At 37.1% G+C, this 22,933-nt stretch overlaps 1 protein-coding gene across 9 annotated transcripts in view; it reads right to left on the bottom strand.

Annotated features, from left to right (window-relative positions):
- Positions 1-9,211: 9,211 nt before the first annotated feature.
- LOC129743050 (leucine-rich repeat flightless-interacting protein 2) overlaps positions 9,212-22,933 on the bottom strand; it is a 154,541-nt gene continuing 140,819 nt past the window's right edge. For 4 of the 9 annotated variants that reach the window (XM_055735020.1, XM_055735012.1, XM_055735038.1 and 1 more), the window contains 5 exons: positions 20,181-20,567; positions 12,538-12,901; positions 12,321-12,473; positions 12,063-12,247; positions 9,232-9,848 (listed from right to left, as the gene is read on the bottom strand). In XM_055735020.1, coding sequence (XP_055590995.1) covers positions 9,738-9,848; positions 12,063-12,247; positions 12,321-12,473; positions 12,538-12,901; positions 20,181-20,567 — 1,200 coding nt within the window. In that variant the 3' untranslated portion in view covers positions 9,232-9,737. Of the gene's footprint in view, positions 9,849-10,900; positions 11,599-12,062; positions 12,248-12,320; positions 12,474-12,537; positions 12,902-20,180; positions 20,568-22,933 lie in introns of all 9 variants that reach the window. The other 5 variants (XM_055734999.1, XM_055734994.1, XR_008736588.1 and 2 more) reach the window with 4 other exon arrangements.

Genomic DNA, 22,933 nt, shown 5'->3' with positions numbered 1-22,933 from the left:
ATCGAGAAGGGGGGAAACGACAAGAACGTCAACAGCATCACCCATCATTCGAAGCCTGCTAGCAAGAAGGTCCCGAAAACACCCTGCTGGTTGTGTGGAGACCAACATTACGTCAGGGATTGCCCTTATCAACATCGTTATTGCAGCAAGTGCAAGAAGAAGGGACACAAAAATGGTTATTGTTCCTCTGCTGAGCAGAAACCATTCAAGCCGGTCGACCAACCAAAGCCCAAGAACACCTTCAAATCCAATGGCACTTTGGTTAATCGATTGGACCACTCCACTAAACGGAAATACATCAAAGTGGATCTCAACAACTTCCCAGTCCAGTTACAACTAGACTGTACGTCGGACATTACAATCATCTCCGAACAGGTCTGGGAAACAATTTGTCAACCAGCAATTCAAGAGCCGGAAGTTGTAGTAGCTGTCAGCGCATCAGGAGACGAGATTGGTATCATCGGTGAATTCCTTGCAAACATCACCGTCCATGGTACCACCAAGCAAGGCCGAGTTTTCATTTCAACCAACCCGGATCTCAACGTCTTTGGCATCGAGACGATTGATCAGTTCAATCTCTGGTCGGTCCCATTCAACACACTGATCCAGTCCGTGCAGCAGAAATCCAATATTCGACGTTGCAGTTTCTGCGCCGCAAAATCTCCGAGGAAAACCAATCTGGAGTCATGGCCGATTCCAACGAAGCCATGGGAGCGCATCCATGTCGGCTACTCTGGTCCTGTGGATGGCTACTACTACCTATCGTTGACGCCTATTCCAAGTAACCCAAAGTTTTCCGTTCCCGCAGTACGACAACCACCGCAACACTGGAGATCCTTCAAGAAACCTTCGCAAGGTATGGATATCCACGTACCCTGGTAACATGCATCAGTTTCCAGTTCGTGAGCTCAACGTTCAAGCAGTTCTGCGAATCAAACGGAGTCTGCCACGTGATCACAGCTCCGCATCACCCGTAGTCAAACGGACAAGCCAATAGGTTTGTAGACGCACTAAAAAGGGATCTTAAGAAGCTCGTCAAGGGGGAAAGCAGGGACACTATCCAGCATCTTCAAATTCTGTTGTCCACGTACCGTTCCACACCGAACAAAACGCTCCCGAAGGAAAGACACCTGCTAAACTTTTCCTGAAAAGACCGGTTCGAACAACTCTGGATCTTGCCAAGCCGCAGATTCCGAGCCCAACTGAAATGAACACGAAGCAACTCCATGACGATAGTTTCATCCAGCCTTCTGCCACTATCCATTCCCAGTTTCCTGACCGTTTAGTCCAAAATCGGAGGCTTCTTAGTTGGCTGATGCACTACGATCTTTCTTAAAGGGGGAGATATCAAGGAATAGTCTAGATAGCCATGACTTGCTGTCATGGCTATGCAGTAACAAACTAGAAAATTTTCATCAGTCGTATTCTGACCGCGATAGAAACAAGACGTAATAAATACTTTATTCATTATTTTCCATGTTTTACTTATCGAAGAATACAATACTAATCAAGCAAATAGAACCAAATTTGGTATGGGAAGGTATTTGAATACGAGAAATGTTTGTATGATATTTTGATAACCCTCTGTTCTTCCAGTGGGAAACTTAAGGGAAAAAGGGCTCCCATACAATTTTTACATTACTCGAGAACTTAACCAGCAAGTGGAACTAAATTTGGCTTTGGAGGGTATCTGAGTACGAAGAATTTTTCTTTGAATATATAGTACTACTGCTTCCTTCCAGTGGGGTCATAGGAAGGAGAAAGGGGGGCTCCTTTACAATCGCATAACATTAGAGCTTTTAGAGGAAATGGAACCAAATTCGGTAGGCAAGGTAAGGGCATTTGAACTGACAGAATCTTCAGTGTTCCACTGTCCATTATCAGTTCGGATAACATTCCTCTATCAGGTTTGATCAGTTTAATCGAGTATGCTAATACAACTTCTTTTCAGCTCAATTTTTAAGTAGCTAAACGAACTCTAAAGTTGACAAAAAGTTCGCATAAATTGCTAAACAACTTCAAATCAGCTTCAAAAAGCACTTTTACAAGAGCAGTACAAAACATCGATAAAACTTTTCAATGCCTTCTCAAGGCCGCTGCTAATTTGATTCATATTAATCAACCATACTTGTTGTTACTAACTGATATCTAAATAAGATGTTCTTACCAAGCCTCGAACCCGAGCTCACCGCTTGAAAATCGAGCACCATACTTGCTGCTCCATATAAACATCATGAGTAGGCAACGATTTTACTTGATGTGATGATTTTCTTTAAAACGACTTTCCGGTACTTAATTTCTACTTTATTCCCACTTTCAAGTTGTTAAAAATTTCTCGGACACGAATGCCAAAAGTTGGTAAAATATCCTTAATTAAATAATTAGATAATAATAACATTTTCGTTTCCCAAGTAACGATGTGTTTATTTATGCAAACATGTGTTGAAGTTCAAAACAAGTAGAATTAAGCCTTCAAATCTACTTAAAAGTTCCTATAATGCGAAGTTGCTTTTGAACGCCTGTTGGAACTAATTAAAATCTTTCAAGTTTACGAAAGAGTACAAAAGAGATTTTTTTCGAACTATACAAAAAGGCTTGCAACCCTTTGATAGCTACTTCACGTGTAAAAAATGAGAAGTTCATAACAAGTAGATTGTTTTTCATCATACCAACTTTAAAGTTCTCAAAAAGTAGACTTTTGGTTGCTTGGGGAATACGCTATTTAATTACTGGTTAAAACTTGAAGTCAGTTATGCTGTAAAAACTCTACAAGGCACGAACAAATAGTGTTTGTTACCTGCTTTGACCTTTGTTCTCGTGTTGTTAAAAGCGCGCGTTACCTTCCTATGTGAGTGCAGTTGTTCGACCATTGTTTGTTTTCGATGCAAAAAAGAGATTCTTTCATAACTCTTAAAGGAGACATTGGCCCACTTTGGTGTCTTCAGGTGAAAGTTGCATGATAAATCGGGCTGATTATAAGTTTTAATCGCCGATAAATTTATTAATTTAATCATGTTCATTGACACGTGCGGCGAGATGAAAATGCTAGGTAGAATTTTTGTAAAGGAATGAAGAATAGGCGGATAGGCAAGCATCAGATGAGCTTCGTAGGACAAAGTTTGGATAGGTGTTGAAACTGTAAGTCTAGGGCATTTTTTATTGGAAAGCATGAAAGTGTGGTGGTACGCTTTTGCCGTACAACAGACTACTCTGTATAGGAAGCGTGATCGACTTTTGATCAACACATTCCTAAACACAGCAGGCCAGTTGGATTGTGTATTGTGAATACACAAAATTTAAAAAAAAAATCAACTACAAGATTTTTAGTATAAAACTGATTCTTTATTAAAAATATTTCCTGTTTAAGAAACATGTACCTGATCTTCGCCTAAAAAATCTGCACATTTTTGTTTAGTTTTTATGTGTATTGCTTAACATTATTAATACTGCAGCTTTTTTAAAGCCAAATTTAAAACTAAAATCATAAATTTAGTCCAAGTTTGCATCAAGTAAATTTGATTCGAAATTTTTTTTTATCTCTTACTGTTTTTAGGAATTTTATTTATTTTCATCAAAGGATAGAATCTTGGAATTCGCATAAGGGTTTAGAAGATTGTGCTTGTTTGATTTGAGTATAGAATAAGTTTTTTTTTATAAAAAATTGAAGGCTACTATCCAAAGAACTTATCCTATGCTCAAACCAAATAACTTTGATCTACCAGACTTTTAAACAAATTCTAAATTTTTAACCGTCGTTGAAAGCAAATTTCATATATTGTTACTGGAGGTTTCATTTTTTTAAATTTAGCTCACCCTTTAGGCTAAGGACCACTTTTCTAAAGTTACTTTTTTGTGGTTTTATAAATGACACTTTACCATCCTTGTGGCATTCTTGTCTTCTATTAAGTTACAATTTCATACGAAAACTATCAATGAGTACTTATAAATGAATAATCATATAGTTACAAACACAATTTGATTTTTTTAATCTTGTGTTGTTAGACAAATAATCATTGAAAAAAAATAGTCACCAAAACCCCCCCCATGAGTCGGTTCTTCCTACGGCCCTGAACTGGCCTTATACTTATACCAAGTGTGTTAGAACTGTCGTTTACCAAAGCCAATGATACATTGTTAAGGTTCCCAGATTGTACGGTTTTATCATGGTTTGCCAGGATATTTAATACAAAATTTAGGACCGGTTGCCCGGATTCCATTGAAAAATGCCCTGATTTATTCACTTTATTTGGCAAATCAAACCAAGAAATTTGATGAAGCGTTTCAGGCCTCAACCAACTTTGGCGATTAGGAATCAGAACAAGCAGTGCAACCAGAAGCACGGTTCCAAGCAACGGTTGCTAGAGCCAAATGACAAAGTGTTTGCCGAAATCAGCAACACTGGGCCCAAGGTATCGTCGTCGAGCGAAAAAGTCAAGTCGTCTATACCGTTTCTCTGGATGATCCCAAACGCAAAGGATTGATAAGATCGCTTGGCAATCAATTGTATGGTAGAGCAGCTTGACAGGCGTCAACCGAGCAGCCAATTCCCTTTCAAATAATTTTGGATTTCTAGCTCTAATTCATGAAAAAATTCAGACATTCGTTATGAAAATTAAATTTTGCTAATAAAACTGTAAAAATGTTCCAATTTGTTGATGGTTCACATGATATTACAATGAATTTCATATGAAAATCATCCCAGAATTTTGGGTTCTAATCACAGAATTTAAAAAAAAATTATGAAGTAACCACCGTAATTTATGTTTGTTACTTAGTTTATCAACCTTATCGGTGAAAATTGATGTCCTTTCTAGTTGGAACATATTAAGATTATGAAATTTTATAGACTTATAGAAAGTTAGAAGAAATTAAAGATGGTGAAAATGAGCGGATAGAATTTATTAGAAGCATTATCATCACATACCAAATTTTTGTTTGAGCACGGGCCAACTGTTAAGACCAAGCCTACCGGGTATTGCTATTTTGGTCGGTATTTTAGGTGTTTTGATTGGTTGCGTTTTTATCTACTTACTGATTTTCGCACCCATTGTTGCCATCCAGGTTGGTATTTGTGTTTTTTTATTTTCTGATAGCGACGACCGGCTGCGTTGCTACCGGGTTGCTAAATAAACGCATCCTGTAACAACCTACTGCTCGAATGCTAAATCTCGAATCACGTTACTGACTGTTGGTGCGATGATGGGTTGATAGATATGTTGCTGAATGTACTCGATTCGAGGTTTAGCAACCATTGGTGGGCCTGGTCTTAGTAGGCCAAGCTTGATTCGCCCCACAAACGGAAACTTGCAGTGCGAACGAACAAAACAAATGGTATGTGAGCGTTCAGATAAGCTCCCTTTAGCTCAGAAACGGATCTATCGATGTGTAGCCTTTTCAGTTTGTTATCATCGGGTTCGTTACAACCGGGGTTTGATGGCGAAACGAAAGAATAGATTTCATTAAAATACTGTTATTGACCATGAGTGCACGGATTCGCGTTTTGGAAGAAAATTTGTGTAGTAAATGTAGTTGTTATCGAGCTATCGATTAAACATTGAGAATTTTTGCATTCTTAGTTTAACTTAACTTAGCTCAGTTTGATTGACTACTCACATCCACCATTAATCGTTTAACCTGAAATGCTTTATCAAAATTTTATTAAAAAAAATCTTTTTTCAAAAAGAATTCAAAATTTGCATTTCAAATTCCACGACCGCAGACGTGGCACAGTAGAACAAGTTCCACTTCACCAATGGTTGCTACTCCGTGATTGACCGAGGTCATCAAATTGGTTCAGAGGTCAAAAGAAAGGAACCTAGAATTGGCTGTACATTCACAATGCCCAAAACTGATGCTCTCTTATTTAACATCAATAACGGCGCCGGCCACGTCCTAATAGTCAAAAGATAGGTTTGAAAAAGAGAGAATGGATTAAAAGAAAATTATTGCGCTTCAGGACCGAGGTTACCTTTGCATCCTAGCAAAAACAAATTTAGGTTGGAGGTTTGGGTGAAAGGATATGATCAGGAAACACATTTGACTAGCGTAACGATCTAAGTATGCAACTATATATTTTACTACGTTTCTACCGTAAATATTCAGCATTTCTGCTTTCTTCAGATGAAGTATTTTGATATCTCTTCACACTACCCAAATCGAAGCGGTGCCTTTATATTGTCGGGCACATTTTTGTGCCATTTAATAGACTATCCATAAAAAAGTACTCATATGATACATTTGAACACATTTAGTTTTTTTTTGTGCTTGAAATAGAAAAAATAGAAGAAAAAAACTATAGAAAAACATAATTTGTACTCACCAAAAATACGTCTAAAACTGAGGGCACCACAAAATTGCTAAAACCTCAATTGCAGGCACTAAGTTTATCAAACCTGCGAAAAAAAAACTTTTTATTAGCGAGATTACCGACAAACCGATAGTTGCGAATTTCATTGCATTTTCTAAAAGAAAACTTACTTATTAATCGGCATTTTATAGTTGCCTTGGATTTTTTGCTTTGAAGTTCATCGACTTGATATTTTCGAAGTGGACTGCTTCTGAAGTTCTGAGACATACCTTCTGCCTTGGAGCTATCGTCGGCAAGTAGGATCAAATGCTTTCGGGATGCTTTAGTAAAAATAATGAATCGCTCCGTGTTTGCTGCTTTCATCCGTTTTATGTATTTTGTCACATCATTCTTCGACACATGTTTTTTTCTGTTATTACACACTTCCAGGGTGTATTGATGGGTTCTGATTTTTTTTTCAACTATTTGTTTGCGTTTGTATTTTTTTATGTCTTCGGGAGCACGGGGGAGTTTTTTGTTGTTATTTCTGCTGTTTATTTATTATTTCTTTTTTACTTTTTGTATTTTGGGGGTTAATTTCAATTTTCAGAATCACGATTTGGTTTCACATTTCCCTTTACAGCGAGAAGAGGAACCTTTAAAGTTCCTATTCCTTTTGCATTAATCAACGTAGCTATAAGAAAAAAAATCAGTTTAGGATTGGCATCCCCAACTCCGTCTCCGTCAAACATGTCTTTGTTGACTCTTGTTTTGGTAAGAGAAACGTCTTCCCGGGGAGCCAGGAGTTGGGGGAGCTCAGTTCAACTAGAAACAAATTTCAGTTTATTATTTTTTCCTCTTCATTCCATCAAAACCTACAACAAGCATAATTTGTTCAGTTGCCTAATTTAAAGATTTATATACGTGTTTACTTAATCTCAAGAGGGCGCTACAAGCATTTATAGGCTAGATTCTAGGGGAGAGGGAAAGGAAAACTAGGGGGAGGCTCTGATTGATTAGCTGTACAGGAAAGCAAAATTGTGATTTGCCAATTGTTTTTCTACGTGTTTTTTTTTGCTTATTTTATTATCTCGCCTATAGTTTGATAATGATACCTATTTACTTTGCGTTACATTTTTGTTTCTTTTGAGGAAGGAAATCTGATTCCGATTTGATGAAATGTACAAATTAAATTTACACATTATTTAGGCGCTTGGTTTTTTTTTCTCTCAATTTTAGGTTACTCGCTAACGACTAATAAAGGTCATTTTTTTTGTTGAATGAAAATAAATAAGCCTGATTATTCTTGAGGATGTGTTCATGTGTGTAGATTATGCGTTTAGTTTTTTAAAACAAAGTAGAAAATAATTTCAATCAAATCTTATGGCAGTAGATAAAAAGTGTCGTTACTTCATATTTAGCATTCCATTGAAAATGGAACAAAACAAACAAACAAAAAATGATGAGCAAAATTAAGATTTCTACACAATAGTTAACAAATTAGGAAGGCATTGTGTTGAAGCCTGGGAAAGCCACGTTACCCTATGCTCAGGAACCAAAAATGTGGTAATGTGTTGTTAATTTTAGATTTTTTCTTTGTTTTTACTTTTAAACATAAAGAAATATCAAACGAAACTTCTGATTGATATTTTTGGTAAAATCTGCTCACGGGTTCCAAAATGGAGGGACCGTTGATGACGTCCTAACTAGAAACAACACTAACCTGACGATGATGATGATGTCTTATAAAATGATTTTTGATTGTTTTTATTTTCGTTAATTTTTGTTCCGCTTAAGTTTATCTACCGCTAAGGTTATTTTCCAAAGCTTAAGTGTAAACTTGGCAAATCGTTAGTATCACTTCGATGAACTTGATAGTTACAATTCAGACAAAGCGATCAGATGTTAGTTTTTGTGGATCTTTTGCTAGTTTTACGCACTTTTTCTAATGACTCAAGAAACGGAAGATCTAATGATGAAGGAAATTAAAAGAACTTTGCCGATGTTTACCCTCAGAAAACATTAGGTACAGATTTCTGAAACTACCGTTTGGCTTGAGAAATGACACGGCACTTTCTTAAAGAATTATTGTAATGAAAAAAAAAATCTAATCCATCATTTCAAACATCTATTATTAGATTATTAGATTATTAGAAAGATTGAACCATGTTCTTGGTATTAAGCATGCTATTTCATCCAGTTTTGAAGCGAAAAACTAACATTTAAAGATGGTCAGAATGACGTTTGGTTCGAAAAATGACCCTACTATTTCTCAAAGAAAGATTGTTAACGCATTGAGATAATTTCACAAACAAACACTTATGTGTCTGTATTACTGATGTGAACAAAAAAAAATGACAGTCTAGTTTGTTCGTTTTAAGGATATTCACTCTACAAACTGATCTATTCCGGTTGTTTTATCTGTGTTCAGTGTTATAATTTACTCGTTTGCTCCACAAACGAAATCATCATCATTTGGCAGAGTATGCAGATGAAATTTGAATTAAGTTTTTTAACTCTTATTTCTAAACTGTAACCGTCACACTTCGATACAATTTCGTTAGTGTTTAGCTGTTGTTGTGTGGTTTACATTTGTTTGTTTCTTCATTTACTATACAAAACCTACTTAGCGGTAAGTGCACATATTTTTTTTCAGTGTCGTTAAACTTTCTAGTGGTCAATTATTACGAATTACGCGATAGTTATGAACCATGAGTGTATTTACTTTCTTATAATTTACTACACAATCTTACACAGTAAACGAAAATTACCGAGTTCGGTAATTTTTTTTACCGAAATCCTAACATGTGTAAATCGTTAAAATGTTCGGTAATTTTTTCGGTAAAAAATAAACGAACATCGGTAAATCGATTCTTCATTTACCGATGTTCGTTTATTTTTTACCGAAAAATTCACCGAACAGTTTAACGATTTACACATGTTAGGATTTCGGTAAAAAAATTACCGAACTCGGTAATTTTCGTTTACTGTGTATGTTACACATTGTTGTATTCCGAAGCTTTTTCTTACTTTGCTTTTTATTTGTTAACCAACAAGCTATTTCTTGAGAAACAATAACACGGTAAAAAATGTACAATATTTGAGAAGGGGTTGGATTTTAGAGACCGCGGTTTTAAAACGAAACATGTTACATTTGTACAATGTAAAAAAAAAAGAAAGGACAACCGGGCCCTGCCTGTGTTCAGTTACAGTTGCTGTTACTCTCATGCTGCAGCACTGTCCGGATAAAAATTCGCACACACACGATGAGACAAGAAGCGCATCCGAGAAGGGTTTCTTTCCTAAGAAATATTCCTAGAAACCGAGAAACCGCATCGTCTCTCTGTGATTTTCAGTAGGAAAGAAGTCGCGGTAAGACGAGTGCCCGAAAACAAACAGAAACTGACGGACTGACTGACTGAATAACTGGGTTGAAATAAGGTAAAACCTATCAGAGGTCCTTGAGCAGGGCGCTTTTGGCATTCTTCAGCTTGTCCAGTCGCTTCAGCAGGTGATTGTTGCAGGTTTCCAGCTCCTCGAGCCGGTCCATCGCTTCGCGGTTCTGAAAAGGGAGCACAAACAATTAAGGTTAGTTTTCTTCGGAGATTTTTCTTTTAAAGTCATGCTTTGAACGAGGAAAATCAATCAATTCACTTTCGAGCGTAATGTATTTTCAACAAATTTTCAATATCGTTAACAGATTGATGTAGTTATCCTCTTGAGATTACTTGCGCGATTTTATGTGATCGGTTGTTTAATGAGAGTTAAGAGTGTTCAACATGTCTTAATCCTAAGAATTCTGCTAATACATTTTTTTGTAATAATCTAAACAAATCAGAGTTTGGCAGCGTTGACCAAAATTGACAGAAATGACATGTAGGTATACGATCAATCAAAGAGCAGAATTCTGACAGGATTCAGTTTTACAAATCGTTAAATTAATACCGTTTCTGAATTTTCCTATTATTTTTCCTGAACTTTATCAGTATCAAATCTTGCTAAAGACAAATGAATTCTAAAGCATATAGGAACTATGAAAAAAAATGTTGTAACTTGGAATCTTTCTTTCGTTTTGTTAAATATTTAATACCAGACGTTCTCACAAGCCTGATCCAGCTGTATCTGGTAAGCTGATGATGATGATTGATTCATGCCAATGGTATGACGGATTCGTGTTTCAGAGCTAAGATTGCAATTTTGCTCGCAATCTGGCGTGTTTAGAATCGATAAAGAAATGCTTTTGTAATCGGACGTGGATGATTGGTGGTTTTAATAACAAAAGGGGGGACATAAACAATTTCAAACAATGGAAACCTTAAAACAAAACAAAAATACACAAATGTTGTTAAAATCAATAAAAAACAATAAAGCGACAAGTTCAGAACAATTGAATAAAGGGAAATAAAAAACGGAACAGAAATCAACAAGAAAAAAAATAAAACCTAAAACAAAAACACAATCGCCCATATCGATCGCCGATCATTGCTTTGATCGTTTGAACTTGGGGGATCGCCGTCGCAGAAATTTGTTATCAAACGGGACGGAATAAAGAAAGGAAAAAAATGTCACGCCAAACCGCACTTCATTATTTACAGGTAACCTACGTAGGCTTACAATTTCTACAGAGCGACATACACGTAGCAGAAATATTACTCCTGATCGGCACATTCGCTCACTCGGTTTGCGCTCTAAAAGCAACAGATGATGTAGAATTTACAGGTGCCGAAGATTGCCTTCGAAAACTGCAACTGCCAGTAGTAGGGAAAAATGTGCTACCTTTTCAGATGCTATAGGTAGTGTAGTTTCGAGAAGAGATTCCTAATTATCAGATTTCTAACGATCTTGTTTCATTATCATTACTCATGGTTCGGAACTACCTAGTTTATTACCAACGCCCGTTGACATTCAAACGTGTTTGCACACACTTTTGTTTTCGACCTGTTGTGTCTGATAGATGCGACTTTTTAATAAGCATGTGCGCGAATCGGAATTGAAAAAAATGTAGGTTCCTACCTAGTTATAGTTTGAAGTGACTTGACTTAAATCGAAAATTGTCGCGTTATCTAAAAAAATGAGGGTGGTTTGATGGGGGAAAGAGGCAACTTATTACCGCGCGAATCGATAGTCGCCATCAAACCTCGCTAGTATTTTGTTTGCTTTTTTCTTTATTCTACCTAAACTAAATGTGTAGTTGTTGTTGTTGCTGTTGTCATTCTTGTTCTGCTTAGTTTTGCCTAACGACGAGTACCTCCATTAGAGAGACATTTCTACTACTGGCAGTGGCATTCGTCCCAGAACTGGGTGATAATTGGCTGCTCGTTATAGTCGATGGCAAAGACGACAGCGACGAATTGCAGGCGCAGGTGCGGTAAAGATGATGATGATCACGTAGAAATAGATAGAACAAATAGGTGCGCATCAGATAGAGGTCTAGCTACAATTCTCCAGGCAAGCGCGCTCTAAACAAATCCAGTGGCGTCATCCGCAGACAATTCTGACAATATAACTGCCGTGTTTCTGAACGGTTCTATGTCAAAAATACTAATTTCAACCTGATCAGATTCTACAGTTATTCTACAAATGAATCTTCCCAGCTGACGCCTCTGGATTTTCGCACAGTCGTTCGCGTTAATTTGCACCGTTTGATCCACAAGGTTAAACGATAACAGTAAGTATATCTATCAAATGCGATCTATCCATAAGTGGAAGAAAATACTGCCGGAAAGCACTACGGCAAATAACTTCGGGTACACGCGTAGCGTAAAGCGGCACTCACCTCCCGTTGCAGTTTCCTCCTCTCGATCTTCAGGTCGCTTTCGGCTTTCTCCGCCGCCTCGGCCGTGCTCTTGTACCGGATGACCTGCGTTTCGGACCGGGCCAGGCTGGCCTGCAGGTTCGCGATCTCCTGCTCCGCCTTCTGCAGCTTGTATTTGTAGTCGGCGATCAGTTTGTTCGCTTCTCCTGTGTATTTTGAACAAAAGATAAATTTGGTTAGAACTCCCGTTGATGGATTTTCTAGAATAAAACGTCTTACGTTGTGCATCCTCGTAATCATCATCGTCCAGGGAACCGTTGATGGAGCTGTACTTCCGGCCCTTGGATTTGATGTCCTTCAGCTGTTGCTGTAACGTCTGCACTTCACTCGCCAGCTCTTGTTTCTCTTCTGCGAATTTCTTAAGCCTTACATCTGAAAAAAAATGATGACAAATTTTAACAATCTCTAAGGATTAAAAAATTTCATCGACACTCACCTAAAGAACCCTGTACGGACTTGAGGAGTTGTGCGTTCTCGGTAGTGACTAGTGCTCGTCGCGCATCGGAGCCGTCCTCGTTTTCCACCGTCACGATCACCAGGCCCTGCTCCTCGATCAGGGTGTCCCGTTCGGTGAGCTGGCCCTGTACCAGCTTCAGCTCCTCGGACAGCTTTTCGTTGGCACGTTTGAGCGCGTCGTGATCCCGGCATTTGTCCTTGAACTCTCGCTGCAGCTGCGCGTGCGATTCCTCCATGTCCTCCAGCTTGTCCTTGAGCAGCTGTATCTGGTAGTTCTGGGAGGCCCGTTCGTTATCCAGCTGCGCGTTGGCGACCATCGCCTTGCGGAAGCGCTCTTCCACGTCCTGGAGAGGATAAAGGAAGGAATTTAGTGAATACGAAATAAATGTTTAGAGTTGTGATTTAGAAAAACAGCTAAATTTTGTTGGTTTTGAAAAATTTTGATTGTTTTGAAAGACATTCAAGGGCTCCTAATTGATTTAATATGTTCAGTTGTGTACAAAATGTTAAAAACATTAGAGTGGCTCAAAATCATACGCTAAAATTGTTACTACACCTACCAAAAATTGCGTGTAGAAGTCAGATCGTACAACGCATTAAGAACCATGCTTTCACTGCTTTTGAGGTTACACACCGCACTGGGTTCCTGTATAACTTTATAAGAAACAGCATAAGTATGTAGCCAGGTCGTTGGGCCGTGCCAATTGAGAGGACTCGGGAGATAGGTGAAGATCGTAGAACCTGAGCTACTGGAAGAACGTTGATCCAAAGTCATTGAGATGTCCTTAAACCGGGTGTTCACTAAGAGGTCGTGGGACTTCGCTAGTCCCGCGTGCCCGTTGAACAATAGTGGAGCCTTTTCTAGTCACGTTGAAGGTTTTCCTAGTACTTACAATGAATATTGGATCGTTTAGTGACCACAAATGAAACATTTGGTCCTTCGAGCCGGATCTTGGACTGCGAGGTTAAGATTTGACCAGTGTACACTGTACATCGTTAGGAAAGGGGTTTTTGTTGAGATTCGTCTCATCACAGCAACCGATGAACATCACACGCAATCATATGAAAAGTAACCATGAGAATGGTTTTCCTGTAAGTGACATGATAAGTTAGAAAAAATTCATTCCAAGTTCGAACTGCTAGTTATCAAGATTTCTCTATTATAAAGGTTATGGATCTAGCACTAGTGGAAAAGAAAAGAGAAATCAACACAGGACAGTCATCCATCCAGGAAGCCAATGGAAGGACAAGGAGCCGAAACCAATGAAGATCAACGAGCCAAAAACCACTGGGAGGTCATAGAGGCAGGAATCAGAGCCACTGGAAGGTCATCTGTGCAGAGCCTTAAGGAGGTCTTTTTTCCGGGGTCATTGAAGTATTGACGAGATGGGAACCGTGGAAAATTTTCGGACCAAGAGCCAACTGTAAGGTCATCGGACCGGGAAGTCATCTGGAAGTCGATAGGTCAGGAAACACGGAAGGATGTCGGACAGGTGCCCCGAAAGGGCGTTGGGCCGAATCCATTGAACGAACCGAAATCTATTGGTAGGTCTTCGAACCGAGGTCGATTTGGAAGGTCGTCGGGTCAAAGCCACTTGGAGGTCGTCGTACTGGTGCCATGGAAGGTCGTCATGTCAGGAACCATGTGGTGGTCGTTGAATCAGGAGCAATTGGAGGACTTATGAGTCGGGTATCACAGAAGGTCTTTAAGCCGGTGTCATGGATGGTCGCCGCACAGGAAAGTCAAGTAAAGGTGTTTTGAACTTGAACCACTGGGAGGCGTAGAGGCTCAGGGCAAGCTTCGAGCCGAAGAAAAGGGGTCGAGACCAGAAGCCAACTGGAAGGTCGTCAGATTTCAGCCAGGTGGAGGTCATCGGATCAGGAACCAGAGCCAGGATGGTGGACCAGAGCTTTTGGAGGATCGTCGAGTTGGAAGCCAGAAGAGAGGTCCTCGAGCAAATGGAGGCGACGATTAAGGTCCGGTGAATGTTGAAGAGAAGCAACCCTATCTTCATAAGAAGCGCCACCCGGAGGCATTCAGGAGAGATTGCGAAAGCGTGTGTTGAGGAGGAGGGTTGAAATTCGTCTCATCGCAGCAATCGATGAGACTCTCCTTTCCACTGCCAGAAGTGCTGCACAACAGTATTGAACTGGCGGGTAGTGGATCTAGATGCCGAATCAGTCATAGGGGTGATGTAGAACGACATTTTTGCTAGTCGTAGCGTAAGCTCCGAGCGTGTTCTCTGACGGCTCACGACGGGCAGAAGATCTGATCTTGCCTTATCATGAGGTTAAGTCATTAGACGATAAAACCACGAGTAGTTGAGAACAGAGGTCGTATTTGAGCATAAATGCTGAGAGATGATTCGTCTATGAATATGACCTTCAACAAAAAGTTTGATCGCGGTTCTAGGTGGGATCACCCCCTTCCCTTCCACCCTCAATCGGGAAAAAACCCATTAAAAACATACGGAAACGCTCGAACTTCATAAAAATTTATAACTCTTCCTAGTCGGTATACCCTCAAATTTTCAAAATTTTCCACTCCGTGGGAATGCTTCCCGAACAAATTGCAATCAAATTTGCCATTGGGGTGATCAATTTTCCAATTGGCGTTTCAGAAACGTAGCAGTAGTCTATAAGCAGTCTATCTTTGTTATCTTTTTTTTAACACTGTAACTAAATTTAATGTTAAACCTTTTAAAACCATTTTTTTCCGCTGAAAAATTTACAGAAGTTAAGTTTTATGTTAACATACCATTATAGTTCTACGAAAAAAGTTTATAGTTTAAGAAACAATTTTTACATTTTTTTTCCAAAAATTACATAGCCACATGGGCTTAATAGCTTAATTTCATTACTTTTCCAATTGCAACCATTCAAGATTCATTCTACGCAAAAAGTAAGTTAAAATAATGATGCCGATTGTTAAATCCCGTCTAAAAGCGAGGTTTAGAGGGTTAATAAAATTCAATTCTCGTTTTTTATAAAGTAACAAATTGAAAACGGACATGTATAACATAGTAAGGCAACAAAAAATCAATTGTTTTTCAATTGCCTGTGAAACATGATTTAAATAGAAAAACTAAAAACACAATAAAGGTAATCAATTTGTTTTCTCTTGTGATTCCCTTTAACCTTTTAAAGCTGTCTGAGGCTAAATGACCCGAAGCGCAAATTTCAATCATCATAATCATCATTCCAATTTACTGAAGGACTGCGATTTTTGAGTGACTAAGTACGTTCTATGGAAATGATAATCAAATGAACGAAAAAAAAACTAAAATTTGAATTATGAAAATCGGTTCATTAAAAAATGAGATACCGCAAAGCAAAACAAAAGTTGAATGACTTTTTTAAGTAAGGTTTTTTTTTCTACCCGAAGATCCGAGATAGCGGTGAAAACTTACATTGGATCTCAACATATTCATGCATCGTTGGAAATATTTATTCTTGACAATTCTAAAAATCAATAGAACACTGAAATATAGCAAAGTTGTCAAAAGTTCTAAATATTTCAAAAATAAAAAAAATTTTTTTGGACTTTATTCTTACGGAACCAATATCTGATAACCTGTTAAAATATATCGACATTATTTTCAAATATTGCGAAACTAGAAAAAAAATGCCTACACAATGAATCTAAAATAAACAAAATCATTTAAAATTTGCGGCCAGGGGATCGCCTACAATCTACAGGTAAAGTTTCCTCGATGCGGATATTTGGCGACCAGCTTTGGATGGTTAAATAAATTTCAATTCTAAATTTCTTGATAAACTTTTACTTACAAGTCCCGATTTTGACAGAAAGCATAATAAAAACAAATAAACTAACTAGATAATTTAAAATTTCAAATAAGAAGATGGATTCAAGTTTCAGAATAACACAAGAAGTTTAAAGATGTTCACAACACAAAGCCCTAGCTGTCTCACTCAATATTTGTTTTCTTTCCACTTTCTATTTTGTTTTGGGTCTAAGATAAGCTTACCAGATTGCCCGGTTTTATCCGGGTTTGCCCGGATATTTGATGCAAAATTTCGAGAAAGTCCGGTCCGGCCCGGTTGCCCGGATATCGAGAAAAAAGTCCGGATATTACCTGGATTTTTTCACAATTTTCACAAAGAAACCAAAAAAAAGCATAGTTTTTGAGTAAGTTCAGCAAAATCGATTAACGGTATAGAAATTTTCAACGGTTGTTTCAAATAATTTCGCTGCTTTACTTTTATAAACCTTTAAACATTTAAGTGTTCCAAAAACTTTTTGGAAGTCTGCAATTACATTAATTAAATATTAATTTCATTTTTTTTTGCAGTTTTTCTTTGCTTTAATATATAATTACACCAATATTTTGCTCGGTTTTTGCCCGGTTTTTGGATTTGAAAAATTGAAATCCATGCCCGGATTTTGCCAGGTTTTTTTGAAAAAATGCCCGGTATTGCTAGGCCCGGATGGGAGTGGAAAAAATTCTGGCAACCTTAGTCTAAGACCCATTCCTCGGTGACGTCACGAAATTTTCGAGCACTTTTACAGTAAATCGTGAATAAAGTTAAGGTAAATATCATACAATACTAAAAGATATATTAATAGATTAAGAATGTAAGCATCAGATTTTTATTTCATGAAAAATAGTGATTGATATTTACGATTCGTACGTTCCCAGTAAAAAGTAGAAAAAGAAGAAAAAAGTAGAAAAACAATTATTAAAAGAGATGTCTGAAAAATTACTTCTAAATTAGTTTAATTTTTTGTAAAAAAATTAAAAATGAGAACAGCAGAAATGGTGGGGGTCGCCTGTAATGGGTCTATTCTACCAATTCTACTTTAAATGTCATAATTCGCTGAAATGTCAAAAACTAAATGAGATAAACAATAAACAAATATCATTCAAAATTTCATCCCAATGAATCAAAATTATTTAGTTCAGGTCGAACGAGTATTAAAGAAACAGCGGGAAACGTTCAAGTTTTCCGAAAAAGATGTTTATTTTGGAACATTTTTGATAGAGGTAAAGAGCTTCGTTTGTACTTGCCGGCAATTGCTCTGGTATACTTTACATATATTATGAGCCAAACAAATCGAACAATAAAAAAAAATATCATTGCTAATGTTTATTGTTGTTGCCTATTAGGTTTTTTGTAATTTTCAATGTTTTCAAAATCGAGAGAAAATCATGAAAAAAAATCAAAATCAAAATATGTCAGAACTTTGATTTCAGAATAAAAAGTGAGTACATGTAAAAAAGAATAAAAATTTTATATTAGTATAAAAAAATCACATTTTGAATTCATTTTGAGCCATCATAAATTAGGTAGCTATGAAACTCTAAAATGAATAATATTATGAAATTTATGTGTGTGTTCGTTTTAAATTCAAATAGCATAATGAGATTATGGGCTTGTGATATAGCTCAGTTGCCATGTCTGTTGTCTCCTGAGCCGATGTCCGCTAGTTCGAGCCCAAGAGTAAACATCGAACACAGTTGTACCGGATAAGTTTTTCAATAACGACTCGCCAACTGCATCGTTGATAAAGTCGCGAATGCCATAAAGATGGTAAAACGACTATGATCGAAACAAAAAAAAAAAAAATAATGAGATTATAAACATAATCTAAAACATATTATACAAAAAAAAATATTTTGAATATTGTTCCCGAACTCGGATGAGATCCATACCAATCATATCGTCAATTTTTGTTTCTAGATCATTTACATAATAATAATTAGAATTGAAAGTTATAATCCAGTTTCAGATTAGACAAAAACAAAGTTGATTATACTGAAAATCACGTCACCTCACATGACATCACAAATGGGCGTTTTAAATTTCTTAGATTCATTTTGGTTTAATTTTTCTAAATATTTGGTCAAATTTCGGTATTTCCGTAGATATATTTTAAAAAAAAATCAAAGAACAAACATTTCCTTAGAAGTCCAAATTACTCGCAATCATCAAGAAAGTTGATCATTTAATCAAAACCATTGTTTTCAATATCTCTGTAGAAATTTAATGCTTCTTCAAGAAATGCGATTTTTTAAATTTATAAAGTAAAGATATTTCATTATTTTATTCCAGAAATTAATTTAGACTTAGAAAGAGAATTCTTAAACTACGATTCACAACAACAAATGAATTTCATAATTGATATAAACAACACAATATTTTCGAATCTCTGTTCTGCAAAATATAACAGAATAATAATAAAAAATCAGAGCTCTAAAATCAGTTTAAAGACCATAGCAATTATAATAAAAAAAAACTCAAATATTTATTTTTCGATCTTATAATTGCAAATGAGAATCATAAAAAAATCGTTGTTATTATTTTGCACTGATATGAAGCTCAAAAAAAATAGATTTTTTGTTTCGATTATAGTCATTTTACCATCTTTGTGGCATTTGCGACTTTATACCAACATTGCAATTGGCAGACAGTTATTGAAAAAATCTTATCCGGTACAACTGTGTACTCTTGGACTCGAACTCACGGACATGGGTTCAGGAAGCGACGGACTCGCAACTGACATTTATAACGAGTGATTCCTTAATAGGTCATAAGTCAATATTATTTTACTTTCCGATGGGCAAGCTACGAAAATCACCTTCTATCAATATTTCTCGCACGGAAAATTATAGTTTCGCTGATAGAAGTTGTAGGTATCAAAGAATAAGGAAATTAGTTTAAATAGAAAATAGGTTAAAAACGTTTTGAATTTTTTCAAAATACCTCAATTTAGTTCAAATCCTCAAATTAGAGGAAATGCGGCAGTGTGCAGTAGACTGGCCTACATTTGTATGGGATGATTTTTACAACTTTTTTTTCAACGCGCTACCCCCTAGATTTGTGCCTTTAGGTGAAAAAAAAAAATGATTTTCTGAAAGTTTCAGGTCATTTGGCAGAAGCACGGCTAGCTCGTTCACGATATATCAAAGAAATGTGAAAAAAATCCATTGCGGATAACTCATCACAGTCAACTCGTATCGCGTCAAAATCTTCTACAAACTTGTTTGTCATTGTATGAACTACAATTCTTGAATTTATGAAATTTCTAGCATACTGGAAACATATTTAAGAACACAAAGAGTGAAAGTATGTCGATTTTTCAAACATTTTGCCGAAGATCTCCATACAAATTTCAGTCCTTTGCGCCTGCTCGTGCTTCTGCCAAATGACCCGAAACCTTCAGAAAATCATTTTTTCACCTAAAGGCGAACGTCTATTCACTAGATATTAAAGTTCTATTGATAAATCACCAGGCCGTGGCTCAAAAATTGAATGCATTTTCTGCCAATTCGAAGGGCAGTAGTCTCCGTAGCTCTAAAAAAAAATATTTTCTTTACCATCTGCTTGTAAGCCTACATATGTTCGGTATGAATTGCAAATTACCGAATTGTTGAAGAAGTTATTATATCCAATTTTCGAAACGGTGTTGAAAAAATCTGTATTTTTTAAGGTGCCTTTGATATCTTAGAAATTGTAAACTGAAGGCCACTTTGAGGCAAAAAAGAAGGTAAGTGGCTTCTCTTTAAGAAACATTCAATGTTTTCAAAACTTTATACCTTATTATGTGTGAAAAGATTTCGAAATATGGAAAAAATGATAACGTAATAACTCGAAACTCACCTTCAGCTCATGCCTTAGGTCCCGTAAACTTCGGCCCTCCTCCTCCAGGGAGTCCTCGCTGCTCCTCCGCGATGAAAGCGAACTTCCGCGGACGGCACTGTTCACGGTGAGCCGGGATGCCCGGGTACCGAGGGGAGTCGCCATCATTTCCGGTGCTCCTGCTGCGCCACTGGCCCCCGTTCCACTGCTGGGGGTCCCGATGAATCCTCCGGCAGCACCGGCCATCGGAGTTCCGGCCGTCGAGCCCAGCCCGGCGGACTGTTGCTGCAGGTCAAAGGCTCGATCCGCATTCTGTTCCAGTTCCTTCTGCTGCCGCTCCAGCTCCCGCATACGAATCTCCCGGGCCTCGGCACGTGCCTGTCTCCGGGCCGCCAGACGAGCTTCGGCCTGAAATTAGCAATAGGAAAGAGGAGAAAATGAGGTTGTGGTTTTTGATTTACGAAACGCAGGGCGTTTCTGTCTAAATTGAGTAGCCGCACATGGACACATATGGCTTTTTCGGCACGGGTTCAAACGGAGCTCACACTCGTAAACTAGAGAAGCTTGAAACTAGAAAGGGGTAAGCGACATTACTTTCACACCTCCCCCATTAACTATGATGGCGGGGCAAAAGAACATAAAACATTAATAAAATACACGACAACAAATTGACGATCAGTCACCCGTTGAAACGGAAAACTCAAAGGAAAGGCAAGAAAGGAAAGGAAAGGGTACAAAATTAACCGGAATGGCTGAAATGACAATAAACACGTAAACATTAGCGGGTGTCTCATTACGGCGGGTCTAAATTTTCCCCTCGTTGACTTAAACTGTAAGAACGCATTCGAACAGCAACTGGCACCATATGGGAGCGAAAGGCCGCAATGACCCCAGAAAAAGTAGAGATGTTTCAATGAGGGAAGTTGGTTTGACATATTTCCTTGTTTGGACTAAGTCTAGTCAAAACGTGCTAAGATTTACCGATACCAACAACCGATGGATGGTCCCATTCCGCTGATCGAGAAGGTACCCGAGCAGCTCACATCCGTAGACGCAAATACAAGTATGTGGTGGATTAACACTCCATATTGGTGCTGGAGGTTCCCCCTATTATTGGTATCTGATGAGCTAGCTAGCTCGAGGAGGGACCTCGACCTCGGTAATAAATCTTTTTATAGACTCTCTCGTCGCGGCCGCGCCACCGAGATTGATAGCGTCACATGAGTGGTATCAGACCCAGGACCGGGATTTTAACTGTATATGGCTTAGGGCGAGGATTTTGTTACGGATTTTATCCGGTGAAATAAAACCTCTCCCTCCGATTTTCGCCGTTGTTTTGAGGTTAAGTATTGGAGTATTTTACGTAGCCGACTTTGTAAGAACGCCTAAAGATTTGTTGACAAAATCAATTGGAATTACCTTTCTGACTTCACGATGAATGCGATCGCTAAGTTTTATCAAGTTTTTCCAGAGCAACAATTTGTTATTGCTTAAAAAACACAATATCATACTTCCAGAATAAACTGAAACTTCATCAAAAATGGAAATCAATGAAAAAATTAATGCCTCTATTGCTTTTGTAAAAAAAAATCCTTCGTCAAAACGCATTACGTCTCTTAAAATTGTTCGTGATTCATCACACAGTTTAGAAATAGGTCGTCGCTAATTAGAAGTCAATTAGGCATCGTCTCTTGCCAATCGACGGAGCCTTGATAGAACCTTGGATAAGATGTCTTTTGAAGTGAAATAATTTCGATAAGCGAAATCTGTTTGTAATTTTTGCTATACCATGTTCATTTGTCATAATATACAGTTTTGGTTTACAAAATGATATTTCGGATTTTTTAAAATTTGGATTAAAAATGAACAAAATCAACCCTGAGCCAAAAAGCACTGAAAACAAAGATTTTTAAGTTTAAATAGAAAAGTTCTCTTAGAGAACACTTATTTCAATATTAATGACGATTCTAATAAAAAGTAACGTTGTTTATGTAAAATCCATAACAAACAATTCAAACCAACTTCCGTAAACCATATCCTTAATTCATAGTTTCGTCTAAATCCTTTTTTTCGAAACTAGGTGTACTGTACTCGGAAATTCCAATCGTAAATAAAAGTAACAAATTCGCTAAAATAACTATAAATTATGAAATAAAGGAAGAAATATATGGTGGTTCATTTCTTTTGTAAATTTATTGTCAACCTGAGTTTGAATATTCAAAATTGTTGAAAGAAATATTCGCATGACAGTCCCTCAATTGCAATTATATTTGCTATAATTCTTCAACCTTTTCCTCAAAATAATAGTTGAATTTAGAATTCATATAGACGAAAATCGGTTGCTTTTCATTGTGATATAAAAATAAACTAATGTTACCCCATCGTTTTTTCAAGTCATGCTCAATGAAATATGACAAATCTCTGGATTTATTTCAAAAGCATAATTTGACCTGTAATCAAATTTAATTTTTAATTTAAAAAAAAATTGAAGGCCACCAACACTTGTGTAGTTAAAAGCCTGAATTTAACATCAAATTTCACATTATTTCTAAGAGACTTAGAATTTATATTCTGATTTTTAATATGAGATCCGAATTTTGAAATATATCCTCCAGTTCTGGTACGTTTTGTGAAAAAGAGACAAAAATGTCAGAAATGACACCATTTACAAAAAAACTACAAAATTGACAAAAAGAATGAAATTAAAAAAAAAAGTTTGATTGCCAAAAATGGTAAAATTAACAAAAACATGAAAAATTTAAAATCAAGAAAGA

This window comes from Uranotaenia lowii, chromosome 1, assembly GCF_029784155.1.
Source record: "Uranotaenia lowii strain MFRU-FL chromosome 1, ASM2978415v1, whole genome shotgun sequence".
Taxonomy (NCBI): domain Eukaryota; kingdom Metazoa; phylum Arthropoda; class Insecta; order Diptera; family Culicidae; genus Uranotaenia; species Uranotaenia lowii.
Note: the sequence above shows the minus strand (reverse complement) of the source record. Positions and strands in the feature narration are given on the sequence as shown.